Source organism: Drosophila grimshawi, unplaced genomic scaffold (genome assembly GCF_018153295.1).
Source record: "Drosophila grimshawi isolate 15287-2541.00 unplaced genomic scaffold, ASM1815329v1 contig_311, whole genome shotgun sequence".
NCBI lineage: Eukaryota > Metazoa > Arthropoda > Insecta > Diptera > Drosophilidae > Drosophila > Drosophila grimshawi.
In genome coordinates this window covers 2,666,955-2,688,829 of record NW_025063098.1, presented here as the reverse complement: position 1 = coordinate 2,688,829, position 21,875 = coordinate 2,666,955, and the positions used below count along the sequence as shown (strand labels likewise).

The 21,875-nt window shown below is 37.5% G+C and overlaps 1 protein-coding gene across 1 annotated transcript in view; it reads right to left on the bottom strand.

Moving 5' to 3' along the window:
• The window catches only part of LOC6563737, a 60,411-nt gene that overhangs the window by 13,011 nt on the left and 25,525 nt on the right, over positions 1-21,875 (bottom strand). The window contains exons 6-11 of the mRNA XM_001990546.3: positions 16,689-16,889; positions 11,785-11,936; positions 11,582-11,726; positions 8,187-8,317; positions 2,797-2,956; positions 172-380 (exon numbers count right to left, since the gene is read on the bottom strand). Of these exons, the coding sequence (XP_001990582.2) occupies positions 172-380; positions 2,797-2,956; positions 8,187-8,317; positions 11,582-11,726; positions 11,785-11,936; positions 16,689-16,889 (998 nt within the window). The remainder of the gene's footprint in view (positions 1-171; positions 381-2,796; positions 2,957-8,186; positions 8,318-11,581; positions 11,727-11,784; positions 11,937-16,688; positions 16,890-21,875) is intronic.

Here is a 21,875-nt window from a genome sequence, read left to right as displayed (position 1 = left end):
TAGTTTGTCATTTTCATAATGCAAACGGGACACGAAACATAAATGTTTGCTGGAGTTTGTGTTCGGAAGGGCGGGTGGATTTGTGGGCGAGGTCAGTAACAACTGTTTGTTGGATCATCACTTGGGTCACGCAAATATCAATCAGTATCAGTATACATCTGCTGTACTCACCTTTACCGGCGTATAGGTCAACGTCGAGCCCTGTGCAGAGTGGGGTCGAAAACCGCTTTGCGGCATATCGAAAGTTTCGGCGGTGTTGTTGAATGACCACTTAAAATTCTCGGGCGGTGGAAAGGCGTCCACTTCACAAACGATTTCAGCCGCCTCGCTGCGGGCAACGCCGTAGATTTTCTTTTGATCGGGCCGGCAAATTGGTTTATCTAGGGAGACACAGAGAGAGAGAGAGAAAGAGAGAAAGAGAGAGAGTGAGAAAAAGAGAAACAGAGGGTAAAAGTTAGTAAACTTTGATGTTTGTCGAGTGCATTTTGCTGTTCGTCGGCTGCTGCAAATCAATAATCGCATTGCTTGGCCCCAAACTTAATGCAATAAAGCCCTAACAGTTCGAGTGAACATTCTGTGCTGCTCAAGAGCCAAGCTGGCTGACTGACAAGTGCTCGGTTTTTGTTTTTGCATGCGCCTGAAAACCGCACTCAAATCCGTAGTCAAAAGTAGGAAATTTTGCTTTACTATAGATTGAGAGCGAGGGAGTCCTATGCAACCTATATAGCCAAATCCAGGATTCTTCTTCTTCCTCGTTGCCCATTCAAGCCACTAACTAAACATGGTCGAAAACAGCAACAGAAACAAAAAGCCATGCGAAAGGAAAAAAGAGATACAAATACGAGATATTCGTTAAGTGAAAGAAAAACTTGGCCGGAACGAAAGTTTCTAGTCGCAAAGAAACAGCTATGGGAAAATTAAATTTCTTCTAATCTTTGGACAGACGAATCTGCAGCTGCAGCGGCATTCAGAATTGGGCATTGTACAGTGCACAATTTAATATACGATTTGGCAAAACTGAATTTAGTCATTCTTGTAGTTGTTATGCTATATGCGAAATGGCCAATGCTCAAACAAATTTTCCATGGACAGCATCGACTCTTGGACCAAGCGTCAGGCATTGTTTTAGAGATTTGGTTTTTTTGCTGCGGTTATCCCAATCCACAATGGAGTGGTAAAACTGGAAACTGCTGAAGTGGTGCTGCCACATTTCGGGGTGACGAAAAACGCTACAGCAACCGAGACAATTGCTGCAAAGTGTTGGAAAAGGTTTTCCAAACGGATGTTTAACTTAAAATAAAACCCCACAACAATGGCTCCAACAAAAAAAAAATGGATTCTGAAGCAAAAGGAAATGGCGCAGGAAATAAAAGCATAAGCCAACAACAATAAATTTGAGATGGGAATAAGGAGCTGTGTGATGAATTGCTTGCAAAAAAGAGGAAAATAATTAACAGTAGCTTTTTTTGATTTAGAAATTGCCAGCAAATTGAACGGAAGATTTCTTTTGAGGATTAAGTCTGATGATTGAGGACAATTTAAAACTGTGAAAACATATTTCAAAAGGCAAAGGTCTCGTATTTGAATGCAACCAATTAACCAACGAAAATCAAATACAATTCATACTTAATTAGCCCTCACTTGCAAAGATCTAATTAAAAATGCACTCAAAATATATTTGCAGCAATTTAAAAATAAATGCAATCACAATTCGAGCTTAAAGCAGTTGAAAGTTGTCGAATCAAAATCCTATATTGATCACAATTAGGCCAAGAAAAGAACTTTCCTTGTTGTTAGACGAATGGTGAAAAGCAATCGGAAATGCGCTCATTGAATAGGAAAATAACTAAATGTCAACAAAAGGCCGGAAGCCACGAAAAGGGCTTTGTGTCGGCCTCAGGACATACCTGACCAACAGAAGGCTGCCCGAATGCATATTGTATACTTGTGGGCAGAAATCCAAGTTTTCAACGGCAAGAATGCGCCGTGCACTAGGCCAAGATGGCAAAGCCGAAACCAAACCCAAGTTGCAGTTTGAATTGTGAACAGAGCACAAAAGACGGTCAGGACACAAACATAAAAGCCATTCGAGAGTAACACAATATCGGGGGCGTATACGCAATAAAACTGCAAGAGGGCCGCACGGTCGCACAATGCGCCACTCACTAACCTCGCACCATCCAACCACTCGACAACTCAATAATGCTGCTTTTTTGTGTGTCAAAGGTTCTCAGCCAATCCTAAACAGTGCAGCCAGCGCCAGCATCCAAGTAAAAGCTGGCAATATCGTTGGCAAAAACGGGATTCGATTTAAAAGCCAGTTGGCATTTAAAAGCTGAATGTTTGTTAATGGCTCAAACCGTACGCTTGCCATGTGCTAAAAGAATGATGGCCCAATCCAAGCATTCAACGCGTATTTTTTACGATTCCACCCACAGTAACAATGCGATGCATGCGAGCCATGCAAATCGAAACACACACATGTCAAAAGTGGGACAAGCTTAAAATGTTGTACATACGCAGCGTGGCACAAAGCTATAACTTTCAGGTTTGCATTCTTATTTTCGTTATTTTTTTGTTTGAAAAGTGCTAAATAAAACTCAACACGTGCCCTATAAAACTTGACATGTGAATACGCTCGCAAAAACAACAACAATAAAAACTCGCAATCAATTCAATGAAATCCTAAATAAATGGAGCACACTCTTTTATTCAACTTGTACTGTACAACTCGTACGCGTATTCGCACATCACTTAAAGTCGTAACAAATCCATTGAGCACATGTATGTACTTACACATAACTTTAAGCTCGACAATGTTGGAGTCACCATCGCCCTCCACATTGGAGGCGGTGCACGTGTAGTTTCCGGCCTGGTGACGCGTCACTCCCTGTAGTGCCAGATCTCCGCTGCTCACAATTACTCCGGCACGCTGATTATGTTGGATGATTTGGTGCTGCAAGTGGCATGAAAAAATATATATGCGAATCCCATATTCTCATTAGTCATAAGTTCTGAGTTTATGCATTCTTATTAATATCATCATTTTTATTTTTTGCTAATGAGCATCTTTTTTTTTTGTTTGTTTGTTTTCTGTCCGTCATTCACACACATTCTAAAGGAAATATGAAGGGTTGGAGCCTATTATCAGAGGTGATTAGCACACAAGTAAAAGGTATGCCAATTAATTCGGATTACGCAAAGTGCACAGTGTATGTGAAAAGGTGTAAGCGGCTTAGGTACTTAACTTTTTCAAGCTGCATAAGCATTTACATCCATCCAAAGCTAATTAAAAAATTAATTCTTGCTTTACATCTCAAATGCAATTGATTTAACTTTAATTTATTTAAAAACGATAATAAATGGATTGTAAACCATCAAATACAAATTATGCACAAATTTTTAGTCTTACTTATTGCCATTATCTACAGATGATTAAAAACTTAATAAATTAAAAATCAAATATATATATACTAAACATGCCTTTTTGTGCATATACAAATGTTAGATATGCCACAGTTTTTATTGAAATTTATATTGGACCATTAGCTTTTTGCCATAAATTTAAAATAGGCTTTTCAATCCATACTCGTATTGCATAAATTGTGCAGCTTTGGAGCATCAGCTGCCTAAGTAAAAGAAATTGCTATTCAACCCAATACATTTTGGCCCGCCTTTGGGCGCAAGGTCAGATCCGCCTTTATTTATTATAGCCGTTGGTGCCCAGGCCTCTAAAATTCAGTTGCTCATAAACGCGACGCTCATACGCGAGGCGCTTCATTAGAGAGAGATTGAGCGTCAGTGTTTGAAACGTGTCTGGAATTATCAAAATGCTAGAAATCAGCCAATATTTACTTTATTTTCCAACAGACTCTCCATGCCCGCACACAAACTTGACCCTTATGTGATATATATTTATATATATACATACATATATAAATGCCTTCAGCTTGTGTTGTTGTTGTGGCGCCCCCAATGCGCTAGCCCTCGACAAGATTTTGACGCATTTCCCCAGAGCCTTGTGCCATTTAGCAACAAAACAAATTCGCACTTTGGCCTGCACAGCAGCAGCAACAAAGGCAATAACAACATTGCGAAATAAATAAAAATGTGTGTATAAATTGTCGACAAAAGTCAAAATGCCGAAGCACCAACAGCCAGCGAACAAAGCCGCTATGACCTTAGCACGGAATGTGTAAGCATAAGTAGAAACAACAACATCAATAGAGAGAATATATGTGCAAATAGCGGAGGGAAAGAAACAATGCAATGTGGCAACACTTTGATAATAGTATTGCCTACTTTCTGCAAACTGGTCCACAACGATGACTCTTGTCTACTTGTCCTTTTGTGTGTGAAAGTGTGTGTCGCATCTTTTGTCTGGCAATGACAGTGGGCCACAGCTCAATATATAGTAATTTATTTGTGTGTGTCTATCCCAAATCGAATGCTCTTTGACTGTTTGCTCTTTAGATAATTGTTAACCTTTTTGTGCAGCCAACTAGTCGTATGCTTAATATATATAATTAGTGCATTTTTAAGTTGGAGCGCACAGCTTGGGTTCGCCTGAGGCAGACACATAAAAAGAACACATACAAACATTCATGACCTTGAAGCCGGCTAAGCACTAACCGTGCACACCCCCCATCCCTGTCCCACCACAGCAAATAGTGCTTTGCAGCCTTCACTATTCCCATAGGGTTCTTAAATAGCTCCCCAAATGTTGTCAGCCATTTGCTGAACTCAGCGACCCAAGGCGTTTTATCAGCTGCAGCGTTGTTGTTGTCGCTGTTGCTGTTTCTGTTACTGTTGTCATAAAACAAATAAAAATGTCGCCAGGCACACAAAAGTAAATAAAGTTCAAGGTTGTCACATAGAAAAAAAAATGAAAGTAAATAAATACATACAGAAAAAAAAAAAAATAAAATTGAAGTGGGTTTTGCTTCGTTTGGCGTGAGTTTAGGAATATTTCAATAGTTGAAGGCACATCCGCTGCAGCTTTTCCGCCCTAGCTTTTCCGTTTCGCCACAGCTCTCAAGCCAGGTTGTTGTGTGCCAGGCGCACAACCCTTTCGCAGGCCCGCCTCCCACTTCCTTTTAGCCACTGTCAATGCTAATGGCGCATTTTATGCGCTGCCATTTTGTTTGTCTGTCTGCAGAGACAAGCGCCTTGACATGTTTGTATTTGTGTTGGTGTTTGTGTTTGCTTGCCGCTCACTGCTGCTGCCATTGCTGCTGCGCTGTGTACCCAGCTACAATAAATACCCAATTAGTGTTGACCATTTCTATAGTTGTCTGGAATATGGCGTTGGCCTCCCAGATCGCAGCAGTTCAGCTTCACATTTATTCGTATTTTAACTATACTCTTGCCTTATTCCGAATTGCAAAAGTCATCAAAAACTTTAGCTAGACCCATTTTTAATGAAGACTACGTTTAAATGTTCTAAAACTATGCACATTCTATGGGGATGAAGAATTTAAAAATTGAACGTTAATACAAATTGAACGTTGTTCAACAATATGTTTGAAAAAATTAATAATACTAAATTATAAACAATTGGGCTTACTGTTGACTAATTGTATAAATTAAATTTGCTTTTGCATTTCTCAATCATCCTTCTCCAATTCGGAGTCAGGTTCTTGTTAAAGTTTAAAAATTATATATGTGTAGTTAGTGGAAATTGAAGTGTGGCTACCTTCCGCTCTAATCAAATTTCCCGATTATGTTTGTTATTTTCAGCACTTTCGTTAACACACACAGACGCACACACACACACACACACACACACACACACACACACATACGCACACATCTCTCGGTGTGCTAAGTAACTTTTGCTGCCAGCAGCATTCAGTTGTCGGTTTTGCGTTTTTACCCTCTGCGTAACGATTGCTGGTCGGTTGCGTTGGCAACGTCTTCCATCAAAGTTGTTGTCAGCTTCTTAATGAGCATGCAAAAGTTTACCACATACACTCGTACGCACACACACACACACACACACATGTACATTTATACACGCACACATACGTAGAGTAAAAGTTTTGCTGCTGTATGTATGCGAGTTTAATAAAACTAATTGTTAATTTAATTTGCCAGCTCGTCGTTAATTGTTGGCATGCATAATTGAATAATAACTGACAAAGGCAAAGCGAGAGCAAGGACAACAATTCCACTCAGTTTTCCCATGTCATTGTTTACACACACTCATAGTGAATTTGTCGTTGTAGCTGTTGTCGCTTAGTTTTAAGTCTTAGCAACCGCAACAATTTGAAAGTTAACTTTATTCAAAATACCTTGAGGCTAAGGCCTGTGCCTTTAATTAGGAGAATTGCATTCAATGCAAAATACTTGAAGGTAATTAATTATTACTTACAGTTCAGCGTGGTATCTCTTTTCGTCAGCAGTTAGCACAATTGTCCGCAAAAGTGTGTTTAATTTAATTGGTATTTTAATTGTGCACAAATTGTTGTTGCCAATTAACAATTGACTTGTAACAAACGACTTACACACTCGACTTGTTTTCGACACAGTCCTTGGTTTTGTTTTTGTTTTTGTTTTGGTTTTCACCCTGAGCAATTGGCTTTTGCTGGCCCACTAAACTAAAGTCTTAGCATTAAGCCTTGAACTCATTATGCATACGCCATGTGAGACACACACATAGATACATGCCCAGCTGTATCGTTCTCTGCTCGTCTCTTTTGCTTGTCTGTCTATTTTGTTTCCATTTCATTTCCGTTTGGTTTTTTGCTTGGCACTAAACTTTTATTGTTATGATGTCGAGCAAGTCAATTGGCTGGCAACTAACTAACTGTGTAGTTCAGTTGTTAGCCCCGTCAACAATGACATGAACTGCAATTTGCAAGCGTGCATTTCGCTATCTGTCTATCTGTGTGTAGAAACATTATCAACAGAGCGAAATGAAAAATTTGAGTTTAATTTTTTCATTATATTTTGGTATTTGGCCTTTTTTTGTATGTATTCGGCAATTTACGTGGCAGACACGTTGTAGAACATGTTATTCACATATTTCTAATTTTTCAGCTCATTTGCATTTGATATTGACATTTGGTTGGGATTGTCTGCTCATTGATTGATAGCAATTTTACTGACTTCTTCATTTCAGTCTAGTCGTTGTTATTTATTGATGTTTTGCTTTGGCAGAATATTGTTTACTTCTAGATGTACTTTTTGCTACCTTTTCTATAAGTCAATTGCTATCTCTCTTTGCTTGCTGTGAACTTAAAGATATTTGTACATTTGTTTTTCGACTGGCTTTGTGAGCCCAAAAAGTTTTTGGCTGTGTTGTTGTTTATTTATTATAATCATTTGCCAAAGTTATGCTCGATTGTTGTTATTGTTCTAGTTGTTTTTTACCATGTTGTTTGCGCTTGTACTTAGTTGTTTTGTCGTCTCCGTTCGTCGTTGTTGTTGTATCTGCGTCTTTTAATGAATTCAATTAACATTCATATTATTCATACACTTGATTCACAGAGTCTGGCACATTGAATAACATTTATTTGCTTGTTGTGCTTGTCTGCTTACTGTTGTTGTTATCTTTTGTTTTTACTTATGCAAGTCGACTGAAGTTTTTGTGTGCTACTTGTAAAACTAATAAACAAATGATTTGGCCACGCAAACTTTTGCCCACTTTGGCCGCATGAAGTGGCCCAAAGCCGCTCTCGACTCTGGGCCACTTGACTCAATTGCCTTAAAATAATTGGCCAATAATTCACTAAAAATTACCACTTAATTTTGGTTTCATCATAATTTAGTAGCGCTCCACCTTTTACAGTCCAAACATACACACACACACACACACACACACACACGTATACACACCCACCCAGTAACACTTCCATACACATATTAAGCACGCCACTGCCTGGGGAATTGCCGGAAGCACAATCATCGTATCCGTATTCACATTTGTCTTGAGCAAAAGTATACTTGAAGGTCAATCTATTTAAACCATATTTTGCCAGTCCTCAAGCTCTTCAATACATATGTATAACTTTTAGGAAAAAATCGTTACATATTGCCACAAAAATGATTTCACAAAGTCTAAAAGAATTATATACTTTCAATAAGGAAAACTCATTTTCACTCACTTTAGCTCGCACTCAAGTCAAGTCAGTTAATAAATCTTGATAAATCTTTGATTTGAATAGTGTTTTTTTGCTACTTACATTATGCTTCCAGACAACTTTATAAGCAGCTGGATTTGCATGCACTTTACACTCGAAATAAACATCATCGCCTTCTTCGATATCCTCCGGATTTAGATTTGAGCCCAGGTCCAGTTGTAAGGTGGGTATAACTGCAAGAAAAGATAACAAAACACAAAACAGACATTACTAATAATATAGTATATATTTGCATTTGCATTTATTTCTTATATGTATGCTGCCTATTCTTGGACTTGGCCCTGCCTATCAAGTGCAATTTGTTGTTTTGTTTTTACTATGAGCCAAGCTAAGCACATCCTAAAAACAAAACAAAAAATGAAAAAAACAATGGAAAGCAAGAGGAAACAACGCAGAAACCAAGACATATATACAAAAAAGGAAATGGGGTTAATCTGCGCTTATCTGTGATTAGTGTCGCTTCTTACTGCTCCCCCGATCTCTCCTTTTTTGGCCAGCCAGCCCCTCCCCCGGCAATGGTTTCTTTTTCTGCTGCGCTGCGTTACGCTGTAGTTTGGTTTAAGATGTGCTTACTGTTTTCTTTGCCACGTTTTATAAACAAGTTTCCTTAAGCCGATTTCGCTCTTTGCAAAGACTTGTTAATGAAAATGAAAATCGCTTGCCTAAACCCAGTGAATGACAGCTACCTAGAGAATTGTGCAAGAAACGGAACGATGGCATCGACAAAGACAGTGGCAAAAGTTGTTTGCATAATTTAAAGACCTCTTTTTTGTTGCCTGCCTGCTCAACAAGTTCATTAACGGTTGACTTTAAGCCCAGTTTCTAGCCAGAGCACAATACATGCCCCGAGCACTGCGAAAAGTGGAAAGTGGCTGGCTAGCTAGCTAGTTGGCTGGCTACCGCACTGTTGCGGTTAGATGAGCTTAAGTGGTAATAACTGTCACTGGCCAAGCTGGTCAGTAGAAGTCCGAAACTTGCCAACTTTACTTGGCTAATGCATTTTATGGCACACAGTCCAACTGCAGCAGCACAAAAGCAAAGCAAACCCAAAACCCGTAACTGCAGCTTAACGTAACGACTTTTGAATGCTGCCGCCACATTTTGTAGCAGACATTGCCAATGTGCTACAGCTTTTTTCCCACTCCACTCCACTCCTGCACACTCCCCACTCCTTTCAACCCTTGTGTGTGAGGCCTGTCATTGTCTGTTGGGTAAAAAGTTGAACAACTGCTCGTTAGCAACCCTTAAATTGATTCCACTCGCTATTGCTGCTGCTGCTTCAGCATCTGCTTCAGCACTGACCATATAAATTACATTAACTGTAAAGTATTTTTGTCCCGGCCCGACCAAGTGAAACTGAGAAAAATTGGCTTAGAGTGAAATTAATTGCAAATGGCAGATGTGCTGTGTAAATAGTTTTGAAAATAATGTTCCTCTAAACTAGCTCTAATGCCTTGCTGTCAGGATAATGCATTATGAGTAGTCGAAAATATTAGAAAATAATTCCAAGGCAGATTAATTTATTATTTTCTATTACATAAAACAAATGCTGACTATCAATAATAAATACAATTTCAAACTGAGAATTAAACCCTTTACGCAATTGCTTCTCCTCCTTCATTGATCATCCAATTCAGAATATGAATTCATAATTTATACGAACAATTAATTTACTCTTTAATTCACATTTCTCACCCTGTTAGCACATGTTTTCAAGCGGAATTCCCTTCTTTACCAGGCGCTCTAATTTATTGGCTGGACATTGCCCGTATTTTTGCCACCTTCGGACCCCGTTTTGGGATAACTGCTGCGTCATTACTTTTATTGCGGATATGACTTTAATTTTTAGTGGTTTCCGTTTCATTTAATTTTTAATGTTAATACAAGTTGATTGTGCGTAAAATTAAATCTCTTGCTTAGCTTTTGCCTTTTCATTTCACATTTTGCTCTGGGTCAACGTACAAGCTGCAACAGAGTGTCGTCAAATTCAAGATAACTTCATTTTTATGACAATTTTTTTTTTTTATAATGTGGAATAATGGGACAATTATTGGCTGCGCATTTGAAGCGCAAGTGCAGGGAACTTTTCAATTTACCCCTCAAATGCAAACAACGAATCTTAAAGAAGACACAAAATCTTGCAAGCACTCGAGAGGAAATCACAGGAAGCTGCCGAGGAACGTGGGGAGGAGCACAAAATATTTTAAGCACGCTATAAACATGTAAATGAGCATGGAAATTGAAATTGTTATCTAATTTTTTATATCAGCCAGCGACGCGCGTAAAATTGAGAGTCTGCTTCGCGGTGCCCACACAGACAGCAAACAACGGTTAGCTCCCGCGGAGGCTCCTTCTGTTCTTGCTGCTGCTGAAAGGAGTAAAAGTTTCCTTGGCAATGAGGGGGAACGATGCGCCAAAAACTCTTAGATAATAGACGTGGCAACTGTTTGCTTAACGACAACGATGACGACAACGTTGGAAAAATTCTTCGAGACTATTGAAACATAAAGGCTACATATACACAAACTATGTGTGTGCAGAGTGTGTATATAGGGTCAAAGTCTTTGAGCAGCGACGACTATACCGAGGAGCCACTCATATAGAACCGTATTGAGCGCAACTTGCCTTTTTAATATGTCCTTAGCATAGAAATTTTATTAACAAACTTGGAGCGCACATTGTTGACTTGGCCCATAAAACAAGCGTTTGACATTCAAGCTCTAAAAACCGCGGGAACAAAAAAAAAGTCCTCATGTCTACGAAATTGATATGCAAATCAGTATTGATTTTGAGGACACGGGTGATAAGCGCTTGGCACACTTTATGGCTACCCCCTCCCAAGCCCCCACACTCCAGTTAGCTTATGTGCCACTGACAGCCATAAAACAAAGCGCGTGTTCAACATGCGTGTAATTATTTGACAGGGGTAGCTACCACCCCCTTTTGTGTAACGCGCTAGTTTTATTGACATTCCGTTCAACCGGGACCAGCTTATCCCATTTATATGGACTAAATATTTTGTGAGTTAAAGCAGGTCAAGCGACTTGCACATTTACATCTACACTTAACTATCGGTCTTTGAACTAATATTGTCATTGGTCATAGTTATAATGTACCATAATCTGTCAATTTAATAATAAAATCAGTTTTAATACTTTAAAAGCTAGAATTTAATTTTATATAATTTTTTTTTATAATATGTCGGTAAATAAGTATATTTTTAGATCGTAAATATTATATATGTATTGTCCGAAAATAAAATATTTTTTTCTTAGTTAGGCTTTGTCAAATTCTTTAATTATCCCAACACTTTTAAGCCTAAACCGTGCTTTAAGGCTTCTTCTTTTGTGATGGTCTGTCCGCTAGATTATATGTCCATTTATATTCCAATTTGCAAAAAATTCTTCAAAATGTATAACATATGTTATTTGACTTACAGAATACATTTAGCTTCATGGCGGTCTCTCGTATGCCATTGCGAACAAGCTCGTTGGTTGCGCGGCAAGATAACGCTTTGCCGTGATCCTCCCTCGTTGGAGTGATTGACAGCACCGAGGTGCTGGCATTCCCATCCTCAGAGACCTGCAAGGGACAGAGGGGTTGGTATTGTTCTGGGTTCGTTGATGGGTGCGTCACTCACCTTCTGGCTGTGGCCGTGCATCTCAAGGTTGCCCATCCACCAGGTTATCTTTGCGGGTGGCCTCGAGCCAATTGCCTGGCATTCGATCTCGTATTTACGGTCGGCGGACATTGGCTGATTGTTGAAGCTGATTTCCACCAGAAGGGGTCGCACTGAAAATGCGTGTGATGGGTGAATGTGTATACATTAATATTTATGATAAATTTATGTGTATAAATGCCGTTTACATATTTTTTCATGCTTGTTGTTTGCATTTTATTTTTCTGTGTAGCATTTTCTTTTCGAAAAATGCATTAAAAACGCAAAAACAGTGCAATTAAAATTAATTGCACCGAATTACGATTGCAGCGCTGCCTGAACATATGCACAGTGGTGCAAAATAGCAGCAATAACAACCAAATTATCACGAGTGTAATAATATCAACACTTTCAGTCAGTTTGTATTCCACAATAGATTAGTGATTAAAATGTTAAGTAATGGAATCTGGTAAAAGTTCAGAATTAATGTAGGGCTGTTTAGGACATATTTATTTCTGCAATCTGTTAGGAATTCCCAGATTCCTTACAACAATATTAAAGACTTAACGGTATATATTAACGAAAAATTACTTTTTAATATTTAAGCACTTTACAAAATTATAACCTATTTGAACTGAAAATAATGGTGAGAACTTTGCAAGCTGGTTAACACATTGTCGTAAATGAAAAAAAGTTTTGATTATCAAAACGAATATTTAATGCGAATAACGAACTCAAAGTTCACATTTAAATGCCTCATTAAAAAAGTTTCAATAAAAATATGGAACAAAATAATTGCCTTGCTGTCAATTGGCGTTCAATTATTTTAACGCCGTCGCATTGATTTTGAAATCAAAACAAACAGAAAACTTCAAATAATACATATACTATAACATACATATATAAATACCTGCATACATGAAAATATTGCATATGCGTATTTGACACATAATTTGAAATCTTGTTAATATTTATTGATAATGCAAATTGTTTACATACCAAATTAAAAAAAGCACACGCAAATATTTACACACGCGTGTTATGTGTGTGTGTGTGTGTGTGTGTGTGTGTGTGTGTGTGTGTGTGTGTGTGAGTGTGTGTGTGTGTGTGTGAGTGTGTATAGACATATTTGCCAAAACCGTTCATAAAATAAACATAAACACGGTCACGTAATGTGGCCAGGTTCATTATCGAGCTTACACATTGTTGCCATAATATTAAATTGAATACAAATTTATTTCGTTGTATCTATTCATTTAATATTTATTTACTTTTTTTTGCATTGCCTATACTGTTAAATGTTTTAGTAATTGCAAATTTTGATTTAGAGTCTGTAAGTTAAATAAAGTTATTTGAGGAACATATTGGTATGCTATTAAAGAGGCCTATTCTGAACAATAATATATCAGAGTTTCATATACTTTTGAAATGTACTTAGAACTTGATGAGGAAAATGCATCACCTGTATATAATTAATAAAATTATCTCTTATTAATATTTAAGCATTGGCTATAATATTATTCAAAATAAGCTAATCAAAATCCCTCAAGTATTATTGCTATCAAAAATGGTAATGTGATATACAAAAAAATACCATTAAGCCGAAATTTATACAACTTATCGTGCACAACTCAATCGTATCTGATTATTTTCCCCTCTTGCAGATAGCAGGTTATATAAACTTTAGTGGGATACTGTATGCGTAGTTGCCGTTGGTGTTATATTAAGTGCGGTTAACCGCGTATTTTATGCATTCATTTAAGGGCAGGACATTTCATTTAAGCCAAAATGCAATAAATTAAAGTAAAATAAAAAATTGTGTTGAATAACCAACAACATTTTATTTATTTAAACCGCATTTTTTTGTATGATAAATGTATATACTGCTGAATTCTTACTGCCATATTTTTTTTTATTGGAATACCTCTTATGTATGTGTGTATGGGTTTTCTGTTTTTCTGTTACACTTGATTATTATTATTATTAAATTAATTATGCCAATTTTCATTGGAAAATTATTTAAATGTTTAATTAAACACACTACAAAAAAGCGTTACGCATCCAATCCTTAAGTGTGATTATTTATGCAAATGAGGGTTTAAGCTAGATAAACATTCATAAACTTATATATTCGAACTCCGATTACAAATCACTTGTTGGAAATTATTTTAACTTATGGAAATATTTTCCTCACTTTGCATTTTATTTTAAAATACTAAATAACAATAAAATCAGACTATTTTTGGAATATACAAGTGGATTTCAACTTCATTCAAATCCATTCAAATTATAACAGATTTTCACAAATCATTGTGTGTTGATAGAGTAATTAAGTGTTAGCTTGAAAAAATATGTAAATGGCAGAAATTAGGTAATTGACAGCATTATAATTATTAGTTTTGAATTTTCATTGGAAACAATTTCGGACAAGTTACTTAAATTTTGCGCTAATGAGTTGGCTATGTCTCCTGCTGTTACTCCCGTTGCTCGTATGAGAGTCGTGACATTAGTAATCTAATTGTTAGTGCCCATAAAATTACCTAATTAAGGTCATACTTATTATTCAAAAGTTTTTGCTTGACTGGCTGCCTGCGACACGCACAGCTCAAAGCAAACCAAATTTTTAGGGGCCACGCAATAAGGATACATTCGTCTCTGTCTCTCTCTCTCTCTCTTTCTCTCTTTTTCTCTTCTTATATCAGCTGGTTGTGACTAGAAATGTGCGTATATACATACATATCGTATCTATGTCGATATGGTTACTTGTCTGTCATATTAATTAACACCATTCAAAAAGTCAATGACGATGTTTTGTTGTCCTTTGTCACATTCCCGAAACACATTTCGTAATAATTACAGAGCTTCTCTTATTGACGTGTTAAATTGTATGCAGGCTGAGTGCGACATTCTTATAGCACGTCCACATTCATACACCCACACACCCGCACGCATACATACACTGACAAACACAAACACATACAAACACTCAGCGAATTATTCGTGTGTGTTGGCGTAATAATATCAAATATGCGCATCACCATCTGTTGTCGCAAAACATTTTTACTTTTATTAGCCCAGGCCTAAGTAAAAATTGACAGCAATTGCTTTTCGTTTTTGGCGACATTGAAACAAATGTGGGGAGAGAGAGAGAGAAAGAGAGACAGGGAAAGGAAGTGTGAGAGGGACACCAAAGTACCATAAAACTCAATGGCCAATCTTTGGCTGTTAGCGCAACGCCTTGGGCATAATATTTAGCAATGGCAATGGCTGGAGTAGGAGCTGAAGCAATGCAACAGGACCTATGCCAGTGCTTTGGGTATTGTTTTTGGCAAAAGTTTCCTTATTTATTTGACAAAATAACGGCACTTTATATAAAATTATTATTAAAAGATGGCCGTTCAAAAATGCCATTGTGCGACTATAGAATCACCATTTGTAGGCGCTTAACCAAATTAATGATTAATTATTGTATAGCCAAGAATGCTTAGAAACAATATAAAACTTAAAAACACCCTAGAAATATCTTAGAGTTGACATCAAAATACTTTGTATATAAGTACTTATTGTCGGTTTTAATAAGAGGCATGAGAATTGTAAATGAATAAAAATCAACAAGTTCAAGCCATCCACAATACCAAACAAATTTAAACAAATCAATTTCGTTATTGTTGAAAACTTACTACGAACTATTTCAATTCTCAGAATATAAATAACAAGTTGAAAGTAAATGAAATTGAATGTAATGCCATATGCTCAATGAAAACAAAATTGATGCAGTTCAGATTGTTAAAAACTTAATCCTCGGGCAAAATACAAACAAACAAAATAGAATAATAAGAAAATATAAAATGAAAAATAAAAAGAAAATTGAAAATTGCACAAAAATAAAATTCACGTCATCATTTTATATATTTTACACAGTTCTGTCTGCATCAAAGCGAGTAAATACTAATAAGGCTTACAGGATCAAAGCCTGAACTGAATTCACACACACACACAAAGAGACTCACACACACACACACACATTGGCAGAGGCGCATACAGACCGACAAAAATTGGCTACAGTTTAATTCAATTTTACAATTTGCAATGCAATTCAGTGTCGCGCGAAAGGCCAATTAAAAAAATGTTCACAAAATAATAAATCCGTTTTCAAATGCACTTGGATACGACCAGAGTGTGTGTGTAAATATGTGTGAGTATGCGTTAAAAGCGACGAATGTTTCCCAACACAAAATATGTCCAAAGGCGATTGCACTAAAAGCAGCTGCAGCCAGGGAATCCATTTGCAAGGGACGCGTTTGAACAGCCGTTTTCCAAACTGCACTTCTTATTGTTCCTATTGTTTCTATTTTTTTTATTTTTATTTTTTTATTTATTTTTTTTTTTTTTTGTAATATTTGCATAAGCCATTTTATTATCTATTATATTTTTCTTCTATTTTTTTTGGTGCTGTGAATGGGTTTTATCTACATAGCTATTTGTTAAAACTTTTATCGCAACGCTTAAGACCGTGCTGTGTGTTGGGGCAGCAGCAACTGTATAAATACCAAAAACAAAAAAGAAAAAAACCAAAAAAAAAAAAAAACACTGAATAATCTGTTTGTTGAACCGCTTTTCGCACTATATTTTGTGCTATGAGTGCTGCCACTGTTTTTGTTGTAGGACTTGTTATTGTTGAGACTGGCGTCTGCACACGCTTGAAACTCAATTTGAAAATTTTCAATTTAAAACATAGTTAAAAGTTGCCAAATACAAACTTCAGTTGACATATCAAATCGTAGCACAATTTGCAATCAACACAAAGCTGAAGCTTCGCTCATACACACTTATATATACATATATATATATATAGTTAAAGATAGATATAGCTTGGTTATACTCACGATAGAGCTCAATCGTTATATTGGTGGCCACATATTTCTTGTGGAAATTGCTCGCCTGACACGTGTAGACCGCATGCTGGTGGATGCGTGACAAGTTACGCACCACCAATTTGCTGTTGATGGTGCCATCGTATGTGTAATCGACAACGCTGTTCTGAAGTTGTCCATTCATCAGCCACGTGACAGTTGGCGGTGGCGAGCCTGCGGGAATATTCAAAGAAAACAAACATACAAACGCTTTAAAATGGACGTCGCGCTTATTTGAATTAATATTAAGGCAAAGAGTGTAAGTTAGTGTAGAATGTGACCAGCATGTTATAAATAATATTTACTTTTATTTAAATTTGTATACATTTTCCGTAGAAAAGCTTCTATTGAATACATGTCATAATTAAAATAGAGTTTTTAAGATCTACCCACGTCGTTGAGAAATGCTTTGAATTAAGATTGTAGCCAGCAAATGCTTATTAATTTTTTCAATATGTTTTGTCAGCATAACTTTGGAATTTGCTTTCATTTTTAAATTTGAAACTTATAGATATTAGAATGTTATTCTTATTTTGTATTCATAAGTTTTAGAATTGCTCAGGTTTTTTCCCCTGCTCGCAGCGGGAGACGGAGCCCTTTGAGAGTCTCTAATTTAGTCTTATACTACTCTAGTTAACTAGACGCTGTCAACGTTATCGTTGGTGCCTTTGTTGCTGTTCTTGCTGGCGTGGCACTTAAATCCACACACATTACTCATACGCAGCGTGTGGCACTTGGCCGCTCTTAACGACTTCAACTTAATCAAGCACTGAAATTAGCTTTTGTGTGCGTATATGAGCGCACATTAATTTAATAGCTGCGGGTTGCCCAAATCTACAAGCTGGAGAAATGAAAAAATATATATATACATATACACTGTACAAAAGGTGGCTAGAGTCAAGGATTTGTTAGTGAAACCACTGAAGAACCCCAGTGAGCACTTGTTGTGTGCTGTAATCGCTCTATAATTAGCTGTGCTATCATTATTATGATTTTCGGCATATGTAGCTTAAGCTCTACAATTATTCACAAGTGCTTCACATCTTAAAGTTGCGCATAATCCTCGCTTGCTCTGCCCATTACTTTTAAGTATTGTAGACATTTTGCAGCGTGTAGTTTGCTTGAAATAGGCTATAAAGAAGTATATTTATATCTTAAACGAATTATGGAAAACTAAATTCGTTTGTGTTCTATATTTCTGCCAAGTGCCATTAAGTCCACCTGGATATTCAAGAAAACTAGCTGCACTTGATACCCATGAAAAATGCGACACACACACACACACACACACACAAAAATAAACTCGCATTACTTTGATTAATAACCGCCATTTGGTTGAGTTTTATGTTGTTTATGAAAATATTTCACACACTCAAGCGAACAGCGCACTATAGATGCATACACATACACATATCTGTGTTTTGAGGTCGCCACATTTGTCTAAATGTATATTTGTGAGGGTGGGTGGGTAGATTAGCACATATGTAGCATGCGGCTTAATGGTCGCCAATGATTTATTAGCCTCGCAGAAATAGAATCAAGCGGGAAAAGAAACAAATAAAAGCAAAAATTGCAAACGAGCCAAAATTTGATTTGGCAATGCATTTTTCGATTTAAGCTGTGTCTTTCGTTCCACTCAGCTGCCACAAAGCTTAAAGCAATTCTTTCACTACAAGTTGGAAGTTTGCCGCGTGTTCCGCTTACTTCGGGCCAATGTGCGTGCTGTTCGCACATAAATTTAAGTAATTGGCCTCGCACTCGCTTTTGTACTACAATTCTCCCCCAACAACCTCTCTCTCTGTCTCTCTGGGTCTCTGGGTCTCTGCTCAAGAATTTAATTAGAGTCCAGACGTTTTGCTGCCCCAACCCCATCAACCCCTGGCAGTAGCAACGACCCCTTTTGCCATTCTCTCTTATCAACTTTTGCTTTCACTTTAAAGTCGTACCAGCTGTGCACAGCTTTTCTAATGTCAACAGTAGGTGCCAACACACAAATGTACACACGCACACACACACACACACATACACATGTGTAGTATATATATTGGAACAAATATGTACTCTATATGTGCCTGTTGTGCCTTGCTCCGAGGCTGACTTGCATTGCAGTGTGAACAAACACATAGAGTCATAGTGCTTGCAGTATTGCATTTTTCGCACACCCTGTAAATATATTGATTTCGTAGTGGTTATGAATATATATATAAGCAGCAGAACTCTTATCGAGCAGGATATAGAGTGTATTTAAATATATATTTTTTTGCTTTTACCCCCAAGAATTCTAATCAAAGCACCTTTCATTATTGCTTACTGTTTCACGGAGTATCGCGTTGTCGAGCAACCTGTTAGCTTCCCTTTCTTTTCCTTCATCTTTTATTATTCTTTTTATTTTTTTCCAAGTGCAGAGCCATTTTTAGAACAGGCTAAAGCTGGTTTTTGTGCCAGCAGCGACATTTTAACATTTCTTTGTCACGCCCAGTCCAAAGCCGCCAGCCACGCCCAGTCCGCCTCCCTGCAGTCCTAATGAGCAGCCGTATTCAAATGCGTGCTAGTTTGTTTTTTTTTTCTAGTACTTTTGAGCTGACTTTGGGAAAACTTAAAGCGCAGGCTGACTCGCTAATGCAAGCGTCTGCTGGCTGAGTTCTCGTTGCTCATTGTCCTATTTGTTCACATCTAGAGTAAACGCAAGGGAAAGAGAGAGTTCCACATGAGTGTGGATGTGTGTGAGTGTGTGTTTGGACTGGCCTTAGTTGTGCAATGCTAAAATATTTGCTTGTTTAGTTTTGCATATCTTTGCATCTTTTGCATCTGCTGTGTGGGTGATACATGCTGCTGCAGCAAGCACAAACTGCAGGCAAACAAAAAAATATGTACGTCTATGATAAAAATGGCAAGAAGAATAACAACAGCCATGACTGCTGCTGCTGATAGTTGCAAAAATGCACAAATCACATAAATATTTTTTATGCTGTTGTCTTTCTACACTTCAGCACATCCTCTAGCCCTCTCTCTCGTTCTCTCTCTCTCTCTCTCTCTCTCTCTCTCGCTCGCTCACCCCTCCTCTCTCTCTCACTGTCTCGCACTCTCGCTCTCCCTCTCTCTCTCTCTCTTAGTTTCTGTGCCTAATGTTTGGCATTTGGCTTTTTGTGCCCAGCCAGCGACCATTGAGGAAGCTGTAAAATAAATTCAAAGACTGCCGGTGGCTGCTTCTCTGACTTTAAGAGCAAACAAAAACAGGAACCAACTTGCATTCAATCTCTTCTTCAAATGCCAAGTTGTCATGTCAAGTTGGAATGCGGTGCGAGGTATGGGAAATGGCTTGCGACTTGTCGTCTCCCCTTGTTCACTAAGAGTTACCACATTTTGTTGGAACAATAACAGAATCCTGCAAGGGTTCAAAAACTTGACTGGAGCGGCGCATGAATTTCAATGCAAGATTCCAGCACACAGAAATTCAAGTTGGCAACAGAGTGACAACAATAAATCTGATCACTTTAATGTACAGAAAGTAATACACTAAAGTATCAGCAATCAATCAAATGATAGTGCTTGTAATGATTTAGATAAAAGACTGCAGACTACAAGTCCAAATTATACCATATAATGATTTATTGAGAGATTAACAGATTTTACATATAAATAAAATGTCTGTCTTTCTCATGCAATATCAAAAAACTTAATACTTATAAATTAAAGTCCTGAGATAATGAACTTTTATGTACATCGCCATTGATAACTTTATAAAAGCTCTCTAAAATAGCAAACGGCCTTAAAATATGTCTATGAAAAATATGCCACATTCAAAAGCCTTCATAATAAGTGCAAAATGAGTAAAAATTTATGCAAGCCAGCAAGAATAACAACAACAGTCGTTGCATCAAAATTTGGCATGCATTTTACAGCAAAGTTTATTTTTTTTTAGTTTTTAGCTTCCCTTCGCTTTGTGGTAAACAATTTCTTGCCTGGTTCGCCGTATTGTTACATTTCCGTGCTCGAATTTGGGGAGAAAAAACAGGGGAAAAATTTTAATAAAAATGCACACAATTTTGTAGTCGACAACCTGGCCACACCGACAACTAAGAAGCAGAGGATGGCAATAACAACAACAGTTAAAAGAAAAGAAATTTTTTCTATGTCAGCCGCGCACTTTGGCAAAAGCGGAAAACGCCTGCACTTCCGTTTGCCACATACCCAAACACACACACACACACACACACACCCAGAAGCCATTGTTATTGTTGGTGTTCTGTTATTTTTGTAGCCAACTTTGGGAACGGGTAAAAATTGTGTGTGGCAGCGTTTTACCCAACAAAAGGCAACGTGTGTTAAATTCATGACGTGCCAAAAAAAAAGTAGGCGAAATATTGTGCATTAGTAGCCGAGTAGGCGAGGCGAGACCTTTATACTGGCGTTGCCATCTAGTCACAATGCAGAGTACTAAGCCTTATGATGTCTTATGTTTTTTTGGGGGTAATTTTTACTACCACCGCAGACTGTGCGGCTTTATAACTTTATTTCTACACCCGGCATTCTTGGGCCGGCTGGCGTGCCGCGCTCATTTGCAACTGTTGCCAACCTTGTCCACTGTTCCACCCATTCCTCCAACAGGCGAGCTGCAATAAAATTTAGTGCTACTTTGACGATTTCGCACACCCTTAATCTAGACCCAAGCCAACCCAAATTACTTGGAGTAGGCGCACGTTGATTGCCATTCCCAGCAACTCAGCTCAACTCCTCCACTTTGACTTACTTCTACTGATTGCACTTCTTTAAGTGGCAACTTTTTAGCTCTCATTTCTGTTGCTTTCCTTTTTTTGTTACCCACACAATTGCAATTTCTATAATGGACTTTGCATGTTCAGTGCCGGTTTCAAATTTGTTCTCTTCGTTCTGTCTTTCCTGATTGCCTGCTGAACATAATGCCAGCACTTGCCTGTAATTTATTTCCACTTTCTGTTCAACATTTAATTGCATTCATTTTCAAATTGACACATAATTTCGCCAATGAATAATACAAATGTATCTGGGTCAGTTGGCACCGCCATAGTACCATAGCAATTTTTAGAAGAAAATATCGTTTATTCAAAATAAGTAGTTCTTTTCCTGATACTAGCAGTGATATTTAAATATAGTTTGTCACATGATTTTTTTTACGATATT